Source organism: Rhodamnia argentea, chromosome 1, assembly GCF_020921035.1.
Source record: "Rhodamnia argentea isolate NSW1041297 chromosome 1, ASM2092103v1, whole genome shotgun sequence".
NCBI classification, from domain to species: domain Eukaryota; kingdom Viridiplantae; phylum Streptophyta; class Magnoliopsida; order Myrtales; family Myrtaceae; genus Rhodamnia; species Rhodamnia argentea.
In genome coordinates, this window is record NC_063150.1 from 24,901,803 (window position 1) to 24,928,395 (window position 26,593).

Here is a 26,593-nt window from a genome sequence, read left to right on the forward strand (position 1 = left end):
GAGATGTGGCAATTCGTTGGTTGACTAACTTTTTTAACAAGATTCTTCAAGCTAATAAGATGCCCGATGGATGGAGGAAGAGTATGCTTGTGCCTATCTACAAGAACAAGGGGGATATCCAGAATTGTTCCAACTATAAAGGCATTAACCTTATGAGCCATACAATGAAGTTGTAGGAGAGAGTTATTGAGCATCGTTTGAGAATAGAGACCAAGATCTCTGTAAATCAATTTGGATTTATGCCGGGGAAGATCTACCATGGAAGCTATCTTCTTGATATGACAGTTGACGGAGAGATATCGAGAAAAAAAGAAGGACATACATATGGTGTTTATTAATCTCGAGAAAGCATATGATAGGGTTCTAAGAAAGATTTTGTGGTGGGCTCTTGAGCAGAAAAAAGTACCTTCAAAGTATGTAGAGGCAATCAATGATATGTATGATGGTGTTACTACATGTGTGAAAGCTTGTAATGGCACATCAAGCTATTTTGCAATCACAGTAGGCTTACACCAAGGTTCTACTTTGAGTCTTTATCTTTTTTCCCTAGTTATGGACGTGCTAACAAAAGATATCCAAGATGAGGTGCCGTGGTGTATGCTTTTTGTAGATGATATTATGCTTATTGATGAGACTAGGGTGGGGATTGGCGCTAAATTAGAATTATGAAGAAGCGCATTGGAGTCTAAAGGATTTACGTTAAGTCAAAGTAAGACCGAGTACATGAAGTGTGAGTTCGACACGGCAAGAGGGGGAGATCAAGAATCCGTGAATATGCTCGGACATGAGGTACCCAAAAAAGATGATTTTAGATATATGGGATCAATATTGCAAAAGGAGGGAGAGATTGATAAGGATGTAAGCCACAGAATCGGAGCAAGTTGGATGAAATGGCGCAATACATTAGGGTTTTTGTGTGATCGTCAAAATTCTCCTTAGGCTAAAAGGAAAATTTTGTAGAACAACAATAAGACCTTCAATGCTATACGAAGATGAATGTTGGCCAGCACAGAGACAACATAAGCATAAGATGGGAGTAGCGGAAATGAGGATGTTAAGGTGGATGTGTGATTATACAAAGATAGATAAGATAAGAAATGAAGATATTCGACGAAAAGTTGGAGGGGTACCGGTGGCAAAAAAGATGAGAGAACATAGATTAAGAAGGTTTAGACATATTCTTCGAAGATCCCTAGATGCTCTAGTAAGAACAGAAGTTTGTTATAGAGAGCATGACATGATGAAAGGAAAAGGTCGGCCGAAACTTACTTGGGGGAAAGTAGTAAAACAAGATTTAATAGAGTGAGAAATAGATTGGCGTATGGTTTGTCTTAGGAAGGAGTGAAGGAAAACTATTAGCATTGTGGAGGGGTAATATTTCTATGTTCCGGACTGTCCTTTCTAGTCATTTTTTCCTATATATATTTATATATATTTTATTTTTATATAACTATTTCTTTCCCTCAATCGTTCTTGCTTTTATTTTATTTTATTTTATTTATTTTTAGGGTTAATCGACCGGGGGCCCATCTAGTTTGGGATAAATGTGATGTTGATGATGTTGTTGTTGTTTCCTGGGGATGTATGCACTTAGTCATTTGGTGCAAATGAACTATCAAACAAGATTGGTTATAATAGCGGGCTTCCTCAATTTAGAATGTTTTGTTTTCTGTGGGGTGCTCGTCCTAGTGAGGTAAATTTGTTTATGCACCTATGTCTCAGAGATAAAGTAGTCTTAAACATGTGTCTGTCTTTATAGTAGAGATTCAAATGAATTTCACTCATTGGGTTTTATTTGATGCTTTAGAAGTTGCCCTAATACCCATTGCCAACGCGCGATGTTGTGGTTAGAGGAGTCATTCCTATAGAATTTGAGGTATGGGTTTCTGTGCTATAATGTGTAATTTACTAAAGGCAAAGTCTAAAATTTCCTTGAAATAAAATAAGATGCACACTGTTGCCTATGATGCGGGCCATTCAAACGAAGTGCAAACGAAATTGCTACTGGAGGATGCAATCTCTGATCTTCCACCTGTGTGTATCTTTATCATCCTGGTCTCGTTTTTAAATCTTTGATGGATTTCAATTGATTTAGGTTGGAACTCATGATTGAAGAGATGAAATGCCATATGAGAAAGCTCAACGGGCACGTTGTCAACGCTTCATTAGATCTAGTGAAAAGGGTGAATAGCATTGTTTTATTTCCCTGTATATAAAGCATTAATTGCAAAATATCTGAATAACTAAGCAGCTTAATGTGGTACTATATTTGATTTCAAGTTTTTCAACATGTACACTCTTTAGATGGATATAAATAGATTGTAGTGCAATTCACGATTAGATAGACATTCTTGGGTGCCATCATTAAACCATCTTTGCTTTAAAAGTAACTTTAACCAGTGGTTTCGTGACATGCATAAGACTCTAGCTTAAATTATAGAAGCTCTTAGAGATGAGCAATTTGAAAATTGTCGATACAAGATTGATACTCATGTTGCTTGATGGGCTCTCCCTCTTTTATTGCCTTATACTTTTTCATATTGCTTTAGAGGCTAGGGTGGCACGCTAGCAGGAGTCGATTTGGATGGGTCTAGTTTAAGGGGAAGCGAGTTTAGCAGGATATTTCCCGTCACTAAGATTTTTGGATTGAAGCTTTTGCGTGTCTTGGGCTGCTTGACTAAAATTAAGTGTTCAATTCTAGTTTTTCCTTCTCTTTTCTCTAATCCTCAATTTTTTACCGAAATGATGGGAATCACAGACAACTCAGTGGATTCAGGTCAATTAGTCTTTGATCATTGGCCGTTTAATTGAATTCAGAGGACTATGGACGTGTTTGCCATATACCAAAGAAAAATGTTTTCTTTCTTTTCTTTTGTTCATTAAAGTGAACATTCTTCTAATGTATTTTATTAGAAGCTCTGCTGTTTCCTGAAAGTTTGGTGAATTTCGTGAAGGGCGCGAATTTTAGGAATTTGTCTGGTGTTTGTGCGCGTCCGGACAACAAAGTCGAATGGGGCCCTGATGTTCCCAGGGTTTATTTGGGCTCGTTGAAACCGTTGGTAAATTTTTTCTTCTACTTATAGTTCCCTCAGTTTCTGTTTTTGACAGAATTTTGTTCATACTTCCTAATCACATTTTGTTCTCTCCCTTTGCAAGTCTTATAGCAGAATTGCTGTCCTTCTGCAGGTCCTTCATTATGGAATGACGTTTGTGAATGGCACATCATCAAAGTGTTAAGATGCTTTGATACATTTAGTCTTTTTAGTTTCAGCTTTCCAACCTCTTTGAATTATGTAGGCCGTTAGCACTTGTGTGGTGGGATGGAACTGTGCCTACTGTGGTGACTACAGCAGAATCCCACAGCCAGGTATGCTACTTCCCTTGATTAGGGGCAGAGTTCGATTTGGAGATGATTATATGCCCATCTTTTAGGGTTTCTAAACATTGGGTTGTCAACTAATATAGAGTTTCCGATAGTTAAATTCTTTCTAACCACAATGATGAGGACTTATGTCACTGTATTTTTTGGACAATAAATGTTGTGTAGTTGCCAAATTACCTTTAATTTTGTTAACTATGATGAGATTTTTATTTTATGAATATTGTTCTGAATGTGTAGTCGTTTCCCCGTAAAGTTAATGGGTGGTGTTAGAATTTTACGCTTTAAAGTTGTGCTGAAGTGAGGGCATGTAATTCCTATATCTACTGAGGCACTAGATCATTTATCGTCAAGTTCCGAGAGAGCTTGGGTCAATGTTACCAGCCATAACAATAGTAGTTTGGTCGCTGGAGTTCGGGAAGAATGTACACTCTCTACGAGCATTTTTACTTCTGCTCACAACAAAATCTAGAGAGACACATAGATAATGTTGGTTATGCCTTAAGGATCATTCTTGGTCATTTTTTGTTCTGGTCTGTTAGCTGTTTGTTTTGTTTTACTTAGTCAACAAGATAGTAGGAGTTTGTTGTTCAGTTCCTATTTTGTTGCTAGTTAGTGCAATTCAGTTTTTCTTTATTTTTTTGAAAATGCTATGTACTCTTCTCGGAATTTTTTTAGAGTGTGACAAGTGCATTTCCAGATTAATCTTCTCTTGTTCTTCTAAATTGAGAGCACATTCTCTGTAACAACAGAGAGCACATTCTGTGCAACAAATTGGTATCAGAGCCCTATTGATCTTAAGGGACTTGTGAGAGAGTGCTAAATTCGAAGTAGAACAAGAAAGATGGAACAAACTGGTGTTCCTACTGCCTCATTCTCAACAATCACAGCTCCAATCTTCGATGGAGACAACTACCAAGCATGGGCAGTGAAGATGCAAGCTTTCATGGAGGGTGCAGATCTATGGGAAGCTGTGGAAGAGGACTACGAAGTTCTTGATCTACCCAACAATCCAACTATCAATCAAATCGGGTACCATAAAGAGAGAGTAACCAGAAAAGCAAAGGCAAAATCTTGCTTGTTTTCTGCCGTCTCCTCGACCATATTTACTAGAATCATGAAAAAGGATTCAGCACATGATATATGGAATTATTTGAAGGAAGAGTATGAAGGGGATGAGAGAGTGAAAGGGATGAAGGTGCTGAACTTGTTAAGGGAGTTTGAGAGGCAGCAAATGAAGGAGAATGAGTCCGTGAAAGAGTTTGTTGATAGGCTAGTTGATGTAGCCAATAAGATAAGGGTCCTAGGGACGGATATAGATGATAAAAGGCTGGTTCAAAAGATTTTGGTTGCAGTGTTCGAAAGGTTTGAAGCAACCATTGCTTCTCTTGAGAACACTAAGGACATTTCGGACATTAAACTTGCTGAAGTCCTAAGTGCTCTGATGTGCTCGGGAGCAAAGAAGGCTTATGAGGAAGAATGAGCCTATCGAAAGTGCTCGCAAGTTGCTGAAACCGCATACTGCAGAAAAGGGAAGAGGATGGAACTAGAATAGAAGACATGTTGAGGCCGGTCATAGTCATAGCCGGGGAGGTTCAAGTAGTGGTGGACACGATAGGAAGTGGAATGCGGTTCCATGCAAGCATTGCGGAAAGAGAAACCACCCTCATTTCAAGTGTTGGAAGAGACCAGATGTGAAGTGCGGGAGGTGTCACAAAATGGGCCATGTTGAGGCCATTTGCGGGGAAAAGCATAAGCAACAACAAGCTCAAGGTCAAACTGCAGTAGCCAGTGAAGTGGAGCACCTGTTTGTTGCCTCCTACTTCATCTCAAATGCATCTAGAGATGGATGGCTCGTGGACAGTGGATGCACCAACCATATGACAGGTAATGAAGGATTATTTAGCAATTTAGACAAATCCGTGAAGTCTAAAGTCGGGATTGGTAATGGAGAATGCATAGAAGTAGAAGGCAAAGGTGATGTAGTGCTTGAAGGTCCTGGTGGTGTTAAGCTTATCACGGAGGTTTTGTTTGTGCCAAAGATAGATCAAAACCCGCTGAGTGTGGGTCGATTAGTAGAGAAGGGGTTGAAGGTCGTGTTTGAGAAGAGTGAGTGTGCCATAGGAGATGAGAATGGTCACATTTTTTTTAGGATTCCTATGAGGAACAAGTGTTTTACATTTGATCCAGTTGATGAGAATTATGAAGCCATGAAAAGTATACAAGATGAGGAGGAGCTATGGCATAGAAGACTGGGTCATTTCTATAGCAAGGGGCTGCAATACTTGCAGCAAAATGAAATGGCGGTGGGCCTACCTATGTTGCAAAAGGAAGTAACCGGCTGTAGAGCATGTTTACAAGGCAAGCAAGTGAGGATTCCTTTCAAAAGGTCAAATTGGAGGGCCAGTGAGAAGCTGCAACTAATTCACACCGATGTGTGTGGTCCAATGCCGGAGGAATCACCGAATGGCAGCAAATACCTCATCACTTTCATAGATGATCGCACTAGAATGTGTTGGGTGTACTTCATAAAGACTAAGGCTGAAGTTAATGAGATTTTTTTTAGGTTCAAAAGAGAAGTGGAGAAGGAGAGTGGCTGCAATATCAAGACAATTAGATTAGACAATGGAGGAGAATACACCTCGGGCGGTTTCAATGCTATATGTGATAATGCAAGGATCAAGCACCAACTCATCATGCCATACACTCCACAGCAAATGGAGTGAGTGAAAGGAAGAACAGAAGTATCATGGAGATGGCTAGATGTATGCTACATGAGAAAGAACTCCCTAAGAAGTTATGGGCTGAGGCTGCCAACACCGCCGTCTTTCTTCCGAACGGATCGCCCACTAAAGCTCTCAACAAGCAGACACCATTTGAAGCATGGCATGGTTACAAGCCTAAGGTGAGCAACCTGAAAGTGTTTGGTTGCATTTGCTATTCATTGATTCCTTCTGTTAAGAGAGATAAGCTTGATCCAAGAGGAAAAGCATGTATCTTTGTGGGATATAGTTTGCAATCTAAGGCTTATAGAGTTTATAATCCTGCTAGCAACTAGGTTGTTGTGTGTAGAGATGTGAGTTTTATGGAAGATAAGAAGTGGGACTTGTCTGTAGAAGGTGGCAAGGCTGAAGAGGAGGTAGTGCCATTGCAGGTTGAACCAAATGAAGTGGAAGTCGAGGATCTAATTGATCATGTTCCCGTGAGAGGCACTAGATCTCTTGCTGAAATTTATGAGAGATGCAATATAGCTATGATTGAACCAGCTAGCTATAAGGAAGCAAGTGAAGATGTGAAATGGTGTGCTGCAATGGAAGAAGAAATCGGAATGATTGAGAAAAACCAGACATGGGATCCGGTTGAGAGGCCTAGAAACAGAAAGGTGATTGGAGTGAAGTGGGTATTCGGGACAAAGTTGAATCCCGATAGCTCAATACATAACCACAAAGCAAGACTTGTTGTCAAAGGCTATGCGCAGGTATGGGGAGTAGACTATTCCGAGACCTTTGCTCCAGTGGCAAGGGTTGATACCATAAGGATGCTGCCGGCTACCGCTGCACAAAAGGGCTGGAAAGTATTTCAGCTGGATGTGAAGTCAGCTTTCCCGAACGGAGAGCTAGTGGAGGAGATATATGTTGAGCAGCCTGATGGCTTTGTAGTGAGAGACAAGGAAGATCATGTGTATAAGTTGAGAAAAGCCTTGTACGGGTTGAAGCAGGCTCCAAGAGCTTGGTATAGTAAGATTGATAAGCATATGCGGGAACTTAGGTTTAAAAGAAGTTTGAGTGAAGTGACCCTATATGTGAAGAAAGGTATGGAAGGTGTAGCTATTGTCTCTCTTTATGTTGATGATCTTTTGGTCACTGGTGATTGCGAAGAGCAGATTGCGAATCGAAGAGAGGACCGATGAAGCGATTTGAAATGACCGATCTTGGACTAATGTCCTTCTTTCTGGGAATGGAGGTGCAGCAGAGGAAAGGCGAGGTATTCATCTGTCAAAGGAAATACCTAAGAGAGATCTTAAAGAGATTTGAGATGGAGGAATGTAGAAGTGTGAACACTCCTATGAATCTAAAGGAGAAGTCGTAGAAGACTGAAGGAGCCGAGCCTGCTGATGAAGGAGTATACGGGAGTTTAGTTGGTTGCTTGATGTATCTAACTGCAACAAGACCATATATCTTGTATGCAGTAGGTGTGCTTTCAAGATTCCTAAGTTGTGCTGGTGAAGAACACTTGGTAGTCGCAAAAAGAGTGATTAGATACTTGAAAGGCACTCGGTCATTTGGTGTCAAGTTTACTAAAGTGGACAATTGCGGGTTGCAAGGCTTTTTTGATAGTGATTGGGCTGGTTCGATCGAGGATATGAGGAGTACAAGTGGTTTTTGTTTTACTTTGGGATCTGGATGTTTCACCCGGAGCTCAAAGAAGCAAGAAGTGGTTGCTCGGTCATCTGCAGAAGCTGAGTTTCTAGCAGCTACTGCGGCAGCCAATCATGCAATATGGTTGAGAAAGCCGATGCGGGATCCGGAAATAGAAGTTGAAGGACCAACCGAGATACTTGTGGACAACCAAGCTGCACTAGCCATATCTCAAAATCCTGTCTTTCACGGGAGAACCAAGCATTTCAAGATCAAGTTCTACTATTTGAGGGAAGTGCAACAAGAAGGTGAAGTGAAGCTACTCTATTGCAAGACGTAAGATCGGGTGGCTGATGTGTTTACTAAGCCATTGCAAGCAAGCGAGACTTGAGTTACTCAAGAAGAAGGCTGGAATGTGTTCTGCTCCTTAAGCCAAAGAGGAGTATGTTGGTTATGCCTTAAGGATCATTCTTGGTCATTTTTTGTTCTGGTCCGTTAGCTGTTTGTTTTGTTTTACTTAGTCAACAAGATAGTAGGAGTTTGTTGTTCGGTTCCTATTTTGTTGCTAGTTAGTGCAATTCAGTTTTTCTTTATTTTTTGAAAATGCTATGTACTCTTCTCGGAATTTTTTTAGAGTGTGACAAGTGCATTTCCAGATTAATCTTCTCTTGTTCTTCTAAATTGAGAGCACATTCTCTGTAACAACAGAGAGCACATTCTGTGCAACAGATAATCCAGTTGAAATTAGAAAATGCTTGCTATTTGTCTGTTGACACTGAACAGTAGAATAGATGTGGCCGGGGACTAGGTTACAATATATACTTATGTGTACCCATCATTTTTCTTGTTAGCTCAAGAAGTTTGGATCAGATTATCACACTTAATGTTTTTTTTTTTTGTGGTCGAAAATCACACTTAATGTAGGTGGCCTAGAAGTGCAAGCAAGCATTCCACTAGAAAAAATTCTTAGTGATGATCTACTTCACAATTATAAGTTGATCTGAGTATTTCTACGTTTCTGCTCTTTCATTTATTCTCCAACATGCACCAGATACATTCAAGTTGGAAATGCAGTTACAGTTCCTATAGCTAGAGCTTTGGAATGCGCATTGGCTCAAGCTTTCCAAAAAAGTGCCAATGAAGATCCAATGTTTCGGTTGTATGATATATTTGTCAACAAATCTGAGCAACATTCTTCTGCATGTCGTAGAAGAGAATTGTAAGTTTTCGAGATTAAATCACAATGCCTTGGAGTGGAAGCTTTACTCCCAGCTAAGAAGGTTATCCTTGAAGGAGACTGCAAAGCTGTGGTCGAAGGATTGGTCGTTCGGCACCGCAATTTGGAGTGGCGCTTGAGTTCTATCATCCAAGACACATTAGAGAGGTTTTTGGGAAACAAAGCTGCACATGAATTAGCTTTTAGAAACTGTGATTAATTTGCTCTGTACTCTTATGAGGTCGGAGGGTCTGTCTCAGCTTTCTTTTTTGGTTGCTTATGGGAGACCCTCCGCGGAGTCTTTGCTGTATTTTGCTTGGAAGTAATTCAACGAATGACTCAGTCAATTCAGCAAGAATTAACGTTCTTGCACCCAACTTCTCTTCAATGTATTATTTCTCCTTGTTTCAGTAAATTTAGGCAAGAAGTTGGCCCACACTTGATCTGAATCTGCAATTGATCCGAAGGAGGTAGAGACCGATGACATGGTGCAAGCATCTTGTGGAGTTGTAACCAACGATCTAACAGAGTAAATTATAAAACTTGTAGTGCAATTTTTGGGGTGATTATTTAGTATCCTTTACATAGACTAGCTTGGATCGGAGCACAGCCAGTGCATATCGTCCATACAAGCACACACCTAAATGACTAGCATCAGCAAATACCACATCCACGCAACAAAAAGACCTGTGTTCGTTCCGTGATCTAGTGCGTTTCTTTAGGCCTAAGTTCGATCCCTTCAACAATGAGACCACTCTTCTGTCTGTAGTTGTCAACCTCCTTGAGACAACACACCAGTGTTCCATCACCCCATTTTCATTGTGGAACTCCCCCATCTCGATCTCCATCCATCCGTCTGCACGCTCGCGGATCGCCGTAGGCTCTCCTCCTCTAGGATTCAGCGTCACGGATCGCCCTTCATCGTGCTCTTCGCTGCCAATACAGACGTTCGAATTCACTGGCTGATTGAATCCACCCCCTTGGCCATCGAACCGGAATACGAAATAAGCTGCATAATTTGTTCCGGATGAGAGCATAGAGGTCTCGATTCTTCCTATGATGTGAAACCACCACACATACCGGAGCAGAGCCACTTCGTTAAACCTGTCCAAGGATTCATTGCTAAGATTATGTTAACGAGTGTCCCGAAACAACTTTCGAGTCGATTTCCAAAAGGCAATATAAGACCTGGATTCTGGTGTAGCCATCCATCTCCAATACCTCTGGTCGTCTCCCCATATGATGGACAGGTCTCTTGCTCCCAACATAAAACATTTCTTTCCACTCTTCTTATCCAATGAAAGCCTCTACTTGACAAATGAACGAATTCACAGATTACTTAGTCACTTGCAAGTTGCAGATTTGTTCAATCTCACCATTTCTCTGAAACCAACCTCCACTATGGATATACTTCATAATACAAAATTAACTTTCCTATCTACTGAATGAAAATTGAGCTTATGCTATACCTAGTAGAAATTTGCCCAAACTTTTTCCACGCGAAATCATTCAAAATCTAACTCTCGCATGAATATGTCCTCTAGTTCAACGGCTATGGTAACTGACAATCACACGCTATGTCCACACGAGCCATCGATTTCTAGAAATCGAGCTTACCATGTTCCGGCCATTGATCAGGACTGGATGCTCCCAGAGATGGTGATAGAGAGACTTCTTGGTTGATAGCTGAGGGATCAAGTCCTCACAGCCAGGAGGCAAGAAATTGGACCACACTTGATCAGAATCTGCAATCGATCTGAAGTTGGTGGAGACGGAGGACATGGCACAAGCATCTTGTGGAGTGGTGAGAGAGATTATTTGAGCGATTACATCTCCGGACAACCGTGTAAACGCCATCTGCTTTGCTCTTCGTTTTCTCTTTGCTTGCCTTGGCTTCGGATGGCTTTCTGGACATGATCGAGGGAATAAGTGAAGAGGCTTGCTATTTCTTGACACGGTCAGTACCACGTGCGGTTAGGCAAGACTTGCTCTTTCTATAGGACCTTGAAAGCTCAACTTCCTCGAATGACCTTTGCAAAGAATAGAATGTCAATCTCTCTTAAGCCATCTCCACGAAAGCTTGTGTCACGCCCCGACTCTCGAGTTCGCGACATCCCTACCTTACTCGCCTCAGGTCATGAATGATAGCGTCCCAGGTAAGCTATCGACCTATAAAGTAACGGCGCATGCGGAACGTGCAATTCTCCCGGACAAATAAAACAGCGGGATAGTACAGTAGAAAAATCAACACAGTCAATTCATCAAAAACAATTTCATTAAACCGTTAAAGCATACGAATCTTAACTCTACTGAGCTACAGTAAAGAAGTACAACCCCATTCTTCGGGGCGGCTCACTAGGACCTCAAAAAGACACGAGGTCGGGTAAGGTTAATCATTCGTCTACTCCCAAAAATCCTACCATCATCCTCTCGGTTCATCTTCCACGGTTTCCGTCACTTCCTGAAAAATTGTTAACCACGACGGGGTGAGAAATTAATCTCGGTGAGCCAATGCCTAATGTGACATCCTGAATTCCGACCCACTTTCGAAGCTTTGAATAAATGAAAAGTCTCATTGATGAATTTCAGTCGAATCTCACTCGGAGTTGATCCCTCTCGAGCATACTAACCAAATGGGAATGACTAACTAGGAAAATCAAGTACGTGGACCTAAGAACTTGATCTTGGATTGACTCTTTGGCCATGAAAATTGTCGAGGGAATATTCTGGACCAATATAGGCCGATCCTAGAATGATTAAGGAACGATTTGGATAATACCCTACGCTTGGATCTCGGGTGATTCCGTTTGACCTCGTATGGGTTTCGAACGTCCCTAAATTATTTTCTAACGATCGTGTCCATCGGGACTAGTAATTGACCCTCGCAATTGAATGACAACCAAGGTCGCCATGGCTCGAGTAATTCTTAAACGTGATTTTTAATCACGGGTCGATACGCGTAACTCCTAAAAGCCGCCCGTTAGTTTGAGATACGCTGAAAATTCTATCGATCGAGATTGATCGCGAATCGAGCTCGAATTTGACGTCGGACCTTCGGGGGTTTCAATAAATAAAAATTTTGGGACGTTTCCTCATCCCGTGTGAAATTCCTTCGCGGTTCGCCCCAAAGAGGTTCGGGAAAAGTAGATTTGGACTGGGTATGGGAAAGGACCCATTTGCCCTCGAAAAATACCCCATTTTTGACTTGGAACGAAGGGTATTTTGGTCATTTTTCCCCTTGGCCGAAAATTGACTTTGAAGACCCCAAAATTATCCAACATTTTTATTAATATGTGTTTTTGGCCTTCTTCTTTTTTATTTTTCAAGAGCATTCTCTCTCTACCCCTCACCCTCTCACTTGGCCGAACTCCATAGCTCTCACTCTTCCTCACCGAAAAATTTCCCAAGCCTCGCCGGATTCGCCTTGGATCGTCGGAGCTCGACTACCACCCGAACCACCTTGAACCGCCGGATTTTTGTGGATTTTAGCCGAGCGAGGGAGTCGCCGGAGCCGCCGGTTGGAACCAAGATTCTCCACCCGTTTTCTCGCCGGAAAACTTGCTAAAATAGTGGTAAGTTGCTCCCTAACCTTAGATTAGGTATCTAGGTTGCTAATAGACTATAGATTGAGTGATTTTGGTGAAAAATGGGTTGGTTTTGTGCTAGTTCATGGAGTTGGCCGAAAATGCAAATGAAGGGAGGAGAGAGAAATGTGTTCTTGCATGAATAGTGAAGTCAAGAAGATAATAGTGGTCAAAGTTTAACTATGGTTACTTTATGCCCTAACTAGAGTTACTTTATGCTATTGTTTAACCATGGTTAAGTTAGTATTTGACTCTAGTTAATTTTTGAACCATGGTTAGTTAATATATTAACTAGGGTTACTTTTATGTGACATAAAGTTGTTATGCCATGGTACTAAATAAATGTGGCATTAGTACTATAGTTTAGTACTATAGTAGAATTATTTTGCATGTTAGAAAATTATTATCGTTCGGCCGTGATGAATTTCCACGTTAGTATAATTTTAGTGGCGCATGATTTATAAATTGCTACATTAGCGTAATATGGTCGCATGACGTGGATTGGATACTATGGTAGTGTTAATTGATCGGGTAGTATGAATTAATATTTGGTTTAGTGTGGATTAATCGGGTGATCCCGAATTATTAATTCTCTAACGTGAGTGAATCACGTGGTCCCGAACTATTCTAAGAAAATGATAAGGTCGTATTCAATCAAGTCGTCTGAGGCCAAAGTGAGCCGTATTCGTCGATTGTCTCGAGACCGAGGAAATGTGAGGGTCGTATTCAATCAAGTCGGTCGAGGCCAAAGTGAGCCGTATTCGTCGATTGTCCGAGACCGAGGAAATGTGAGGGTCGTATTCAATCAAGTCGTCGAGGCCAAAGTGAGCCGTATTCGTCCGATTGTCGCGAGACCGAGAAAGTAAGAAAGTCGTGTTCAATTAAGTCGTCCGAGACCAAAGTGAGTCGTGTTCGACTAATTGTTCGAGACTTGATCCGGTCGTGTTCCTATGTGTCCGAGACCGAGATCCGTGGGTCGTATTCCTATGTGTCTGAGACCCTGGTATATATATAGAGCCGTGTTCCATAAAGGTCCGAGGCTCAATGTTATGAACTTATTTGATGGCGGTGGAGTAACGTGGAATATTTCCGGAGTAACGTGGAATATTCTGGTGTAACGTGGAATATTTCCGGAGTAGCGTGGAATATTCTGGAGCGACGTGAAATACTTCCGGAGTAACGTGGAATATTTTCGGAGTGCCGTGGAATATTTTCGGGGTAACGTGGAAATTTTTGGAGTAAGGTGGACATTTATATTATGGCCTGGTGTGCTAAAAACGGGCCCCGGGAGCACGTAGAATATTTTATTGTTAGACTGAGGTGTGGAACGCCGAAACGGGAGTAACGTAGAATATTGAAGAAGGTGTGAGAATTTTCGGAGAAAGAACGGAATTTTCTGGAATTAAATTGTGGAATTTTTGGGAAGAAAGAAGAATTATTGGAAATTGTTCACTTTGAAAAATGTGTCTGGAGGCACTAGAGCCCTAATCTAGGATTAGGGGCTAGCTTATCGAGATTTTATCTCACCCCGTCGTGGGTTCGTTGTTTTTCGGACCACCCGCCTCGGCCATGAGTGTTACGCCCGGGAGATTCGGTATTCCCTAATGTCATGGTACCGGGAGAAGATGGGAGGTTGTAGAGCCATCGGATGCGGAACAGCCACCCGAGCTTGACGAGGATGAGCTGGAGGCGAGAGATGATATAGTACCGGATAGCGAGAACGAGGCCTAGGGTAGTTGGCCTCTTGACTTTTCTTGGCTGTTTTATTTGGGATGTATAGTAGGCTTCGACCACGTAATCTTTTTGTTTTAGTGGTCATAGGCTTGTACAGTGGCCTCCGAAGCCGTAGATTTGGAAAATTGTATAGAACGTGTGGATATGTATATAAGTTTGTTTTTACCGTCCCAAGTCATCGTGATGTTAATTGTTTTCGTACGGGGATTTGTTTTTGCTTCCGCATGAATTTGTTGGCCTTTGGATCCTGGAGAAGCATACATAAGTGTGGCCAGGTGGGATGTCGATGAGCTCGCGGGGTTCGGGTCGTGACACCTAAGCTCGGTTAGGACGTTGATTCGCTCGGACACCCTAAAAGGCAATCACATCGGCACGAAACGGATATTTCAATCACGGGCAACTTACCCTCCAAGCCACACGTAATGCAATGCAGACTCGACTCAACAGTCAATCAACCAAATCAATTCACCACCGCAAAGCATCACAGCACTTGCATGCACAAGACACCACACGTAGTCCATTTATTATCAGATCCGACCCGTAGGTCCAGCACACTAGTCGGTTGGTGCTCTCCTGGCGGGACCGGGCATCGTCCCTTACTTCCGGCGACGGCGTCTGATAGTCCATGTGACTCCGCTCGACCAACCGTAAGACAATGATTGTCGACACGGCACGGAGCTAACAGGAATCCTTAAAAGGCTTCGGCCCATCACAAGCTGCGACCGGCAAACGTACAGCCTGAAGACAATGATCGACGCGCATCCAGCAACCGGAAGACAATGATTGCCAGGACCGAACGACCAGAAGACAATGATCGTCGGAATTATCCCATTATGTGACCACTCAGGCACTTCGACAACCAGCCAGTTCTTTTCTTGGATTTAGGTCGAATGCTCACACTCGCATGTTCAAATACTTGGCCCAAGGCCGTTTTCGTGCAAAAACATGCAATTTTATCTCATACATGGTCACATGAATGCGCAATTTAAATCGACCGACACACTGGACAATTTGGGGCGATTAACCTCTAATCGAACCCTCACGGCAATCAACAGCCAAACCGGCACTCACGGCCAATAATTCCATAATTCAATTAATCAATTTCAGCCGATCGATTATTAATTCCAATTTCAATTCCAATTGCGCACTCGTCTCTGACCTATCGCTCGCTCGCGATCAATCAATTCAAACAATCGGATCAATCAATCAATATAATCTAATTAGGCATAAAATCCTAACTAATTAGACTAACTTAACCAATCGGGGCCATTGAACCTAAACCAAATTTCTAACCTAAACCGGCCCTAATCGAGCTACTTAAATACCTAATAATCTAATTAAACTAAACCGAACGCAATTAGCGTCCTAACCAAGAGTTAGGGGCTAACTCACCAATTAAATAAGCTCGGGCAGTCTCAAATTGAGCGGCGGCGACACGAACCCGGCTCGGCCCAACAACGATCGGTGACGACTAACGGCGATCCGCGGCCCAACTTAAGTTCCGGGTCTCCAACTCGGACAAAGGTGGCCCGAAGACTTGGCGACACCTTGGGGCAGCGGCACGGGGCTTCAGGGCGGCGGCCGGTGGCCGGAGTGGCGGCGGCCGGCGATGAACAGTGGCGGCCAGAGGGAAAACATGGGAAAACAGTGGCTTTGCGGGCTGTTTTGGGGTGGTTCGGGTGGTTCAATGCCGGGGGAAAGGTTGGGCTTTAGTCGGGGGTCCCCGGGGAAGCTGTGGGTGGTGTCGGAAGTGGCGGCGAACGGCCGAATGTGGAGGATCCGAGGCTGCACAGAACCGGCGCAGGGGCGACGCCAAAACAGGGGAGGTGGTTTCCGGGCTGTTCGGGGCTCTACGGGCTGCGACTGGTCTCCGGCGACCTTGGGGGACGGTGAGGGGTTGAAGATAGTCGCTTGGGGTGGTCTGGGGTGGCCGGAGTTGGCCGGAGGGCGGCGATACAGGGCGGAGCAGCAAACCGGCGCAAAACAGGGGACAGGGCTTCGGGTCTGACCTGGGCTGTTCGCGGTGGTCTTCGGCGGCGCTCGACGGACCGGATGGTGGCTGAAGGTTGGAGGGGGCCTGAGATGGTGACCGGTGGTGGCGAGACGCGGGGGTGAAGCGGCCGGAGCTCGAGTAGCTCGCTGAGGCCGAAACAGGGGCTCCGCCCCGCTGGCTTTCGCGCGGCGACTGGGACGGCGGCGGCGATTCGGGGTGGCGACGGCGGGTCGACGACGATGGCGGGAGGTGGCGGCGGTGGTTGCTCGGGCTGGTGGTCGGGCGAAGGAGGCTGGAGGAAGAAGAGGAAGGCTGTTGTGCGAGCGTGAAACAGAGAGAGAGGGGGAGGTCGCGCAGTAACAGTGGGGGAGGAGACGTGAGAGAGAGAGAGAGAGAGAGAGAGAGGGCAGGAGGCTGAGTTGACTGGTGGGTGGCAAATTTGACTGAGGTGGGGCCCACTAGTCACTCACCATTAAAACATGTCCACAAGTGCATTATTGGGGGACTAAAGGGTAATTCAATAAATCGGGACTGAACGAATTTTTGGCTCAACCGATTGGGACAGAAATTGGATTTTCACTGGCTAGGTTCGGTCCGGAAAAATTTTAGGCGCGAGGATTAAAAAATCCTAAGTTGCGGCGATCGAGATTTCGAGGCCCAATCGAAATCGAACGACAAATCGGGAAACGTCCAAAAATCGTCACTTACGTCCTTTTGATCCGAAATTTTATACCAACCGGAATTCAATAATAATCATTTTTATTGAACTCTGTCTCTTAATAGATTACGAATTTCCAAGGCGTCACGACTTGATTGCCTGGTCAATTATCATTGCCTTGAAATGCCTCACCTCCCATCACACATAAGGGGAGCATGCTTCACAATCTTCCATATGTATCTTGAAAGACCACAGCTATCTAGAAACGAATGATAGAAAGAAATGTCAGGTGGGCTAGCACCGTAGAGAAGAGTTATTCTTGGAGAATGTCCTGCCTAACCGCACATTGTACTAGCCCTTTTTTTTTTTTTTTTTTGTTATTTGCCAGCCAATGATAAATGATAGTGGACGGTCAGGCTAGCAAGCCTCTTCTAGATTTTGTAATGCATCTCAAGGCTATTCCTTTGGCCGGCTAACGGTTCTAGAGTTTTCAAGGGAAGGACGAAGAAAAGTACCAAAAAAAGTCCTAAACATATTATATTTGAGCCGATTCATTCATAAAAATATTAAAATATCCTTAAAAGTTATCTACTTCATTGCCAACTGTGCCACCTTGGTTGGCCTTAGTCCATGTCGGTGATTTCATGCCAAAAATGGCTACATGGACTCAATTGACAAAGCGCAAAAAGATTTAAGACTTAATTGACAAAATTGATCGAATGGAGTCAACCGATAAAATGTGAAAAATTTTATGAATCAATTGAGAAAATTAAGAGATTTAGGATTGAATTGATAAAAATGTAATAGGTTTAGGATTTTTTGGACTATGTTTTCATAAAAGCATAGCTCAAAATCCGTTGATGGTGACGAAATATTCCTTGTATCAACATTACCTCAAAACAAATAACATTTGCCGAGAGATTAAATATCTTGGCAACCTTGTAAATGCCATATTTTTAGGAAAAATGACACAAATGGTCTCTAGATCAACATTGAACATTTTTATATAATTTAGGGACTACATTGAACATATACCAAAAGTCTAGGGCTAACATTGAACAAATTAAAAGTTTAGAGACATCATTAAACAAATTAAAAGTTTAATGATTACATTGCACATTGAACCAAAGTTCAAGGATCATTTGTGTCATTATCCCTCTTTTTATGTTTCTCTTTTATTTTCTCTTCCTTGCCTTGGCTTTCTCTAACTTTCTTGAGAAGATCAAGGTGATAAGTCAATTGTTTATGATTGCTCTAGCTCTTTGATATGTAGTTTAAGAAGTCTAAGTTATTGGTAAAATCAAGTAACATATATTTGTCATATATATGAGGGTTGTGCGTGCTACATCATATACAACAAGATTCACATCATTTCCACTGAACTCCAAACGGATTCCCGCGCTTAGGTTGGGATTTAGCCTAAGGGTCCTAAAATTTTGACTTAAGACCCCTCTCATGTGAATTTTAGTAGGGTCAAAGTCAATCGATTTAAAAACTTACGCTGATAAATGAAAGAGTGATTTAATATTCTAATGTTGTAACGCTGAAGAAGTGAGCCATTCTTGGTTTTGCTAGAAAGAAGCAAATCTTGGGTTATTTTTCTGGTATTTCGCAATGAGATCAAGAGAAACCTGGAAGCCTCGAACAATCGATTCATGAGGATGGAAATTTTCAATATATATCTAGTCATTATGCCATTTATGACTTACTTAGCGAAAAACCTTAAGAAATTAATATCGTAAGGCAACAAGAGTTGCGGCTAAAGGTAGCCATATATTGTGCTTTATAACATTTTTGTACATCGCTAATGAAAGGTACATGTGCCTATTTATAGGCTTTAAAAGTTAACTATCTAAAGTAACAAATATCAATTATATCAAATCAAAATCAAGATAAAATCTCCTAAATATATTTATATCTCTAACACAGGAAAATAATCATGGAGAAAATCTCTATTGAGCTGTAGCATTCTTTGTCTAACATTCCCCCCAAGCCGATATGGCAAGAGTCACAGTAAGCTTGATTTGAAGAAGATGGAACCGAGGAGTGGAGAGACCTTTAGTGAAGATATCGGCTCGTTGATCATAAGTGGAGATGTACTAAACATGAAGCTATCCTTTGGTCACACGCTCGCACACAAAGTGGCAGTCAATCTCGACAAGTTTAGTGTGAGCATGGAAGATGGGATTGCCAGTAAGATAGATAGCAAAAAGATTATCACATCAAAGGACGGGAGGAGAGGGCAGACGAACATGAAGATCACCTAGCAGAGCTTCTATCCAAATAAGTTCTACAAGAGTGTCGGCAAGACTCTTAAACTCGGTTTTGGTACTGGATCAAGCAACGGTCCGCTGTTTACGGGAGCTCCATGAAATGAGAGTTGAACCAAGAAGATGCCAACCACCAACAGAGCGATGAGTATCTAGAGCATTAGCCCATCCTGCATCGGAAAAAGCATGCAAGTGAAAAGAAAAGCCGGGAGTGAAGAGAATACCATGATATTGAGTGCCCTTGATGAAATGAAGGATCCTTTTCACAAATTTCCAGTGAATCTCGATGGGAGAGTGCATGAACCGACAAGCTGTGTTGACAGCATATGCGATATTTGGGCGAGTAAGTGTGAGATATTGTAGAGCCCTACAATGTTGCGATGTAGCAGCAGATCGAAGAAGGGTGCACCAAGATGAGCAGACGGGGCACCAGCTGAAGTGGTACAAGGCGTGGAACCGGGACGAGCCTCGGTCATTTTGGCCCGCATAAGTAAATATGCAACATATTTAGCCCGATGGAGAATAATGCCTTGGTATGTCCGTTGTATGTCAATGCCAAGAAAGTAATGAAGCTCTCTCGGATCTTTAATAGAAAATTCCTACTGCAAAGATTTAATGAGAGCCAACAAGGGCGCATTAGATGATCCGGTGACAATAATGTCATCAACGTAAACCGGAAGAAAGATATTATGCTGAGTTGTATGAGGAATAAAGAGTGAGGGATCAACAATTGAAGGAATGAAGCCTAGTTGAACCAGAAAAGCACAGAAGCGTTGATGCCAAGCGCGAGGAGCGTGTTTGAGATCATAAAGAAACCGATGTAATTTGTAGACATAGTAAGGATGAGCAGAATCAACAAAGCCAGGGGGCTGCTCCATGAAAATTTCTTCTGATAGGTAACCATGAAGAAAAGCACTCTTCACATCAAGTTGTCATAGTTGCCACCCACGAGAAAAGGCAACAGAGAGGATAGTTCGAAATGTTACATGCTTGATGACAGGGCTGAAAGTCCGATTGTAGTCAACGCCTTCTTGTTGATGGAATCCCTTTGCAACCAACGGAGCTTAACCCGGAAGACCCATTTGCAGCTGATGGGTTTACAATTCGAAGGAGGGGACACTAGTCCAGGTCTGATTTTTTATGAGGGCAGTGTATTCATCCGCCATAGTTGCACGCTAATTTGCATCTTTCACAGCCTGACTAAAGTAAGAGGTGTAACAAAATATGACGCCGAGGTGGCCAACGCATAAGTGTGATTAGTGCCAATGTGTCTATGAGCTAAAGTGCCATCACGAAGACGTGTCACCATAGGATGTGTCGGCCGAAATGTTGGATTCGGGGGAGAAGCTGCTGGCGGGATTGGTGAAGCCGCCGACCGACAAAGAGACCCATCGGCGGGTTCATGCAGTGAGGTTTCGAACACACCCGAATTGTGCTAATTTTGCAATAAGGAATTAGCGGACTGCAAATCGCAATTAGAGAGAGAATAGGGCTCACGTGATGGTTGCTGTGGTAGAGGAACCTCAGACAACTCAGTAGAAATAAGCGATTGAATGGTTGCAGTGGCCTCGAAAGATGATTGTGGAGTGTTTTGCACATAAGGGAGATCTAATTCGCCAAACATCGCATCAGCAACAATGTAGAACCATTGATGCTGAGGGAAATAACACTAGTATTCTTTGTATCTTGATGGATAGCCCAAGAAAATGCACCGATATGATCGTAGTTGCGGTTTGTTCTTCGCATAGGGGCGAAGATTGGGATACACAATGTAGCCAAAAAGTCTAAGATGAGCAATAGATGGAATCATCTGAAATAAGATCTTCCATGGTGATTTATTCAGCAAAACCTGTGTGGGCAGCCGATTGATAATGTGTACAACTACTTCAAAGGCAAAGTCCCAATAATGATAGGGGAGAGAAGCATGATAGAGCATCGCGAGTCCTATTTCAACTATGTGGCGATGTTTACACTCGGCTTAGCTATTCTAAAGGGGTAGGCATGGACAGGAGGTCCCGTGAAAAATACCTTTCGCTTGCCATAATTGAACAAACTTGAACGGAACTTAACGACTTATTGAAGATTTTTGAAATAGTAGGAAATGCGGCATTACCAAGACGACGATGCCAACGGGTGAGTGACTCCAATTGAGAAACGAAGCGGGTTGGAGATGTAGGTGACAATGATGAGAGCACGTAGAGGCCTTAATTATTGTCCCCCTAGAGAAGGATCCTGGCCGTACAACGGCACTTCACAAAGAAACAGTTTGGTGAGAAAACAAAGTCGCATGAATTTTTAACGGAGAATTGACGAACAGAAATTAAGTTCTTAGTGATAGATGGAACAACCAGGATATTAGACATGCGAAAGTCTCGGGTAATAAGGGTACCTATGTGAGTGATGGGAAGACTTGACCCATTACCTATGGTGACCTTCTGAGTGCCATGATATGGCTGAAATGAGGATAACCGATGAGGATTGTTGGTAATGCAATGTGTGGTACCCGAGTTGGGATACTAGGTATCGGGAGAAAGCACCGATGGTGGAGGAGGTATCTCAGCCAATTGAACTTGTGGTTGAAGTGATCGCATCTGGTGCGCGTGGCTTCCAGAGAACCCAAATTGTTGGTTGAACTGATTGTGACAAACAACGGCCTTGTGTCTTGGGTGATTGCAAAACCGACACCCGACATTGCTACGTATTTGATTTTTGTTGCCACTGAAATTTCGGTACTAAGAGTTGCCTGGATTATTGAAGTTGGGCTGCTGTCCATGAGGATTAAGATTCCTCTGTTGGCCCACATTTGAGTTGGGGCTGCTGAAATTGGAAGCGAACCCATGCTATGAATGTGAATTTTTGCCTAAGCTAATGTCGTGCGCCACAAAGGCAACCGGTTGGGTGATTTGTGGCTCCTAGAGCTCCAAGAACGCTTCATGAGCCAAGAGAAGGCCATGAAAAGACTCCTTGGTCATTTGTTGATGCTGAGCGTGAACCGAAATTGCAATAGCCAAGCTTGAAACTTAGCTCCTAGGCCTCGGAAGATATGCGTTCAAGACTTTTGTGGTGAGATGAACTCACCAATGGAGGCTAATTGATCAGATATAAAAGTAGCATGTTGAAGGATTTCGATCACGGTTTGATTACCATCCGAAGTTGCAGCCACAATTGGGTAGCTCGTGCATCGTTTTGGGCAGCGAAAGATGCAAAGAAGAAATTCCACACAACATGAGAGGTGTTTAGATGAGATAACCGACCCACAATTGAATCGGTTATCATGTTAAGATCCACCCAAGAGCAATCTGGTCCCGTGTATACCAATTATCGTATTTGGGATTGTACACAATATTGGAGGAACCATCTATATTGGTTTGAGCAATATGTTGTGGAGGACATGGCAGCGTTCCATCGACGATCAAAATCAGTTTATTTGCTCAAAGGAAGGGGAGGATTCAAGCTTTCTGCACCACGTAGTTGTCCCTAGTGAATTTCACCCCAAGATTCGGACAACCGGATGACCCATGAAATTTCCGGATGACGGAATGACGAGGCCGATAAGAGACAAGATGTTTGAACTGGACGGCATTGAGATTCCAACAGCACCGGGAGTCCTGGGACTCGATTCTATTGAGGAACTTAGATCAGAACTCATGGCCATGATGCTTTCACAATTGATAGCTTTGATACCATGAAAAACCTTAAGAAATTGATATCTTAAGGCAACAAGAGTGGCGGCTAAAGGTAGCCATATATTATGTTTTATAATATTTTTGTACATCGCTAATGGAAAGTACATGTGCCTATTTATAGGCTTTAAAGGTTAACTATCTAAAGTAACAAATAACAAAATATTAATTACATCAAATCAAAATCAAGATAAAATCTCCTAAAAATAGTTATATCTCTGACACAAGAAAATAATCATGGAGAAAATCTCTTGAAATTTGTAGCCTTCTTTGTCTAACACTTAAAAATGTCACATTTGACTGCATACGTTAGTACATGTACTTGCAATAGGGTATGAGTCGACAAATATAGAAGTCAGAGACAAAGTCAACGAAAGCCTCAGAGTATAGAATTAGGGATAATTTACAAAAAATTCTTAGATTGATTGCATGAATACCAAATCAGCTCTAGACCTTTTAATTTGGTTAATTTAGTTGTAAATATTTTGACAATTTGTTAATGTAACAACCTTGGTTGATGCCCTAAGACACTTTCTTGCCCGTGTAGGAGAAGACTTGGAGATAGAAAGAGACCACTTAGATATGGTACGTGGCCTAGCATATCATACTCAAGTCAGCTGGAGCCTCCATGTGCTTATTAGCGAATTCCATCTCCTTTATGGGCCTTACTCGAAGCTAAAGATGGCCCATATTAGTAAAGAAGTAAATATGATGGTTGATTGGGTTGTTATCGTCCAAAAGAAGAAGTAGCAAATCTAGTAATTGAGTTATTTATTCGCCGAGGTCTTTTGGATTTACTGTGTTCCGAAGCCCATGGGTCTCGAACATATTTTGATTAATTTAAAGAGCAATATTATGACAAAAAAAGATGATCGCCAGTTGATCGACCAGAAGCTCAAATCGAGCAACCATGGTCTCAAGCTCCACGACTTGAAACTCAAGTTGCCATGGCCGCCACGGGCTCAAAACTTGAGCGATCATGTAGCCTCGAGTTTCGTGGCTCAAAAAGATCCCGTGGACATGATCACTGCGAGTTTCATAACTCAAAAAATCTCGCACCCTTGATCGTCTTGAGTTCAAAGTGAGTGATCATGGCTCCAAGCTCCAGTGGTTGTGTCTGGCGTCCACGAACTTGAGCTAGAACATATATGATCGTCGCGAGCTAGAGCTTGAGCCTGCGATGATGGCGGCTGCAATGGATTGCATCTCTCTCTCTCTCTCAATGTTTCTTTTTAATATGGCGCGTATTTGGCGTCTTATATAAGTGAAGCGATTCCCATGCTTGTGTTAGTAATTTTGCAATTTATGTCAACAAAAACTTGACCTACAAAAAGAAAAAGTACAGCAAGGACTCAATCCTCTGTTAGCAATTCAGCTCGACGTCGCGGTCATGCTAGCGGGGTTCTTTTACAAAACCTTGCTCCCTCCAAACTCCGGTGCTTTCCTTTGTCAATGCACGTAATATTTTACGAAAGGACTCAATCCTCCTTTGGTCTCCCCACCAAAGAGGAGTTTAGGCCTACTGATCTAGGCGTGAGATTTTTGTTTAAATATTTTCGTTATCATTGAAAATATTTTTCGTTCATTTTTTTGTAAACGACGCAAAAATAATTTTTTCACATCATTCATTTTCCGCAAGCCGCGAAATAAATGGAATCTAAATTTTTCTAAATGGACTTCTTTTAATCATGTTCTTTATTGCTGTTTTAAAGTTTGAAGTCCTTGCATGCTTTGAAATGAAACACCTCTCAAAAATAATATTTTCACATCATTCATTTTTTGTAAACCACAAAGTAAATGAAACCTAAATTTTTCTAAATGGACTTCTTTTAATCATGTTCTTTATTGCCGGTTTAAAGGTTAAAGTCCTTGCATGCTTTGAAATGAAACACCTCTCAAGAAAATTCGAAGCAATTTCCTCAAAGAATACAGAAATAAAGAAAATACCGTGTGCAAATTGCTTTAAATAGGAGATTCCAACAACAACAACAAAAAATCCGCAAGTCGTATGTTTAATCCCGCTAACTACGTGGAAACTGCTCTATACGAGAGCCGCCCTGTATAGGCCAAAGGTCTGAACTCGATCTGTTCACAAGGCTTGCGTGGCGATGCATGCTTTCATCTTTGCAGTTAGGAGAAAGCAGGCTCATGCACCACCACAAAGCCAGATTTCTGCGCTCATGTCCCCGAAGTGGTAAAAATTAAAAGGCGAATGCTGCAAATATACTTGATATTTTTTTTTTTTTGCCTTATATGACAATTGATTATCTTTGCTTATCGAAAATGAATGGTTTGATAAGCATGATCTGAAAATTGATCAGATTATTTAGCCAAAAGTTTGAAATATTGAAGAGGATCGAGTGAGTAGACATGGCCACGGGCCGGTTTGGGCCCAGAATCGGCCCGTGGAATAACCGGAACCGGCCCGTTGACCAGGACCAGCGGTTCCGAACCGGAACAGGAATAGGCCCGGACCCTCACAAGCTAGTTTCGATTTTAAAAAATTAGGAACTGGCCAAAAAAAAAAATGTGGCCGGCCGCCGGCCTAATTGAGGAAAGAGCCGTTGGCTCTTTCCCCCACACTCGAGCTCACCACCCCCCTTCCCCTCCCCATCCCCCCCCCACCCCGGCTTTTCTTCTTATGGCCGTTGCAACCCCCTTCCCTATTTTTTTTCTTTGTAAATTTCCTATAAATATCATACCCTCCCCTTTCATTTTTTCTCACAAATTCTCTCAATTCTCAATTCTCTCAAATTCTCTCAAATTCACTCAATCCGCTCAATCTCGGCTCAATTGTATCAATTTTCTAAATCGGCTTTTCCGCTCAATTTTGTGAAAACAAATGGCAAGTGAAAGCAGAGCTGGTGATAGGGGAAATAGCCCGATGCCGATGGGGATGGGGGAATTCGATTATCCTCAACATCATGCTCAATATGATCATCGTGAGTTTACATGTTGGATAGACGATGATGATAATATCAACTATGTTCCTAACATCGAGTACGTCCTAACGCAAAAAAGTCTTCATCCTCCTACCGGCGTCGAAGAAACATTGACAGCAAAGAAGCCGGAACGGCATGTCCAGTAAAGTACATCTAACTTATGGCAACACTTCGACAAGATACATGTAAGCGGAGGCAAATACAATATAAATTGTAAATATTGTATGAAATCATATAATTTTAATAAAAGAGATGGATATAGAACATACCGTTGGCATCTGACGCAAAAACATGCAACGCAAGTGGTGATCGACACCAGGCAACAACAAATTTCTAGGTACGCCAATCCTAACATTTCTCTTTTATTTCGTTATAGTGATGAACTTTATAAAGAAACATTAGCTCAATATATTGCCATTGAATATTTACCTTTTACTACTGGTGAAAATTTTGGTTTGAAATTTTTGATCAACACTACATGTATTCCGTAAGCAAAACTTGTTCCGAGAACTACTCTTAAACGCGAACTTTTTAGGATGTATAAAAAACCAAAAAAAAAGGCTTTGCAAAATTTTTTGCGGATTTCAATGGACGTGTGCATATAGGTAGCGATATTTGGAGTAATCCTTGGCAAATTCATTCTTATATGGGTGTCACATGTCATTAGACAGGTGACGATTGGAACATTCAAAAAAAAGTACTTGCATTTCAAGTGTTTGATGAAAGGCATATAGTTAATAATATTTATAGAATAATTAGGCAAGTTTTAGAATAAT

At 42.2% G+C, this 26,593-nt stretch overlaps 2 protein-coding genes and 1 long non-coding RNA gene across 3 annotated transcripts in view; 1 reads left to right on the forward strand and 2 right to left on the reverse strand.

The window, feature by feature from the left end:
• Positions 1–26,593, reverse strand: part of LOC115728660 (disease resistance protein L6-like) — a 344,958-nt gene that overhangs the window by 61,859 nt on the left and 256,506 nt on the right. The gene's annotated exons all lie outside the window — the stretch shown is intronic.
• LOC125313794 lies at positions 1,197–26,079 on the forward strand. The gene is made up of 4 exons (XR_007197408.1): positions 1,197–1,371; positions 2,305–2,321; positions 8,524–8,530; positions 26,068–26,079. It is a non-coding gene; the product is annotated as an uncharacterized LOC125313794 (long non-coding RNA).
• Positions 9,490–10,898, reverse strand: LOC115753643 (F-box protein PP2-B11-like). Its single transcript, XM_048273677.1, is given in 4 exon segments — positions 9,490–9,763; positions 9,766–10,057; positions 10,142–10,260; positions 10,571–10,898. Coding segments are annotated over 4 exon segments (756 nt in total). The 5' UTR covers positions 10,811–10,898; the 3' UTR covers positions 9,490–9,658.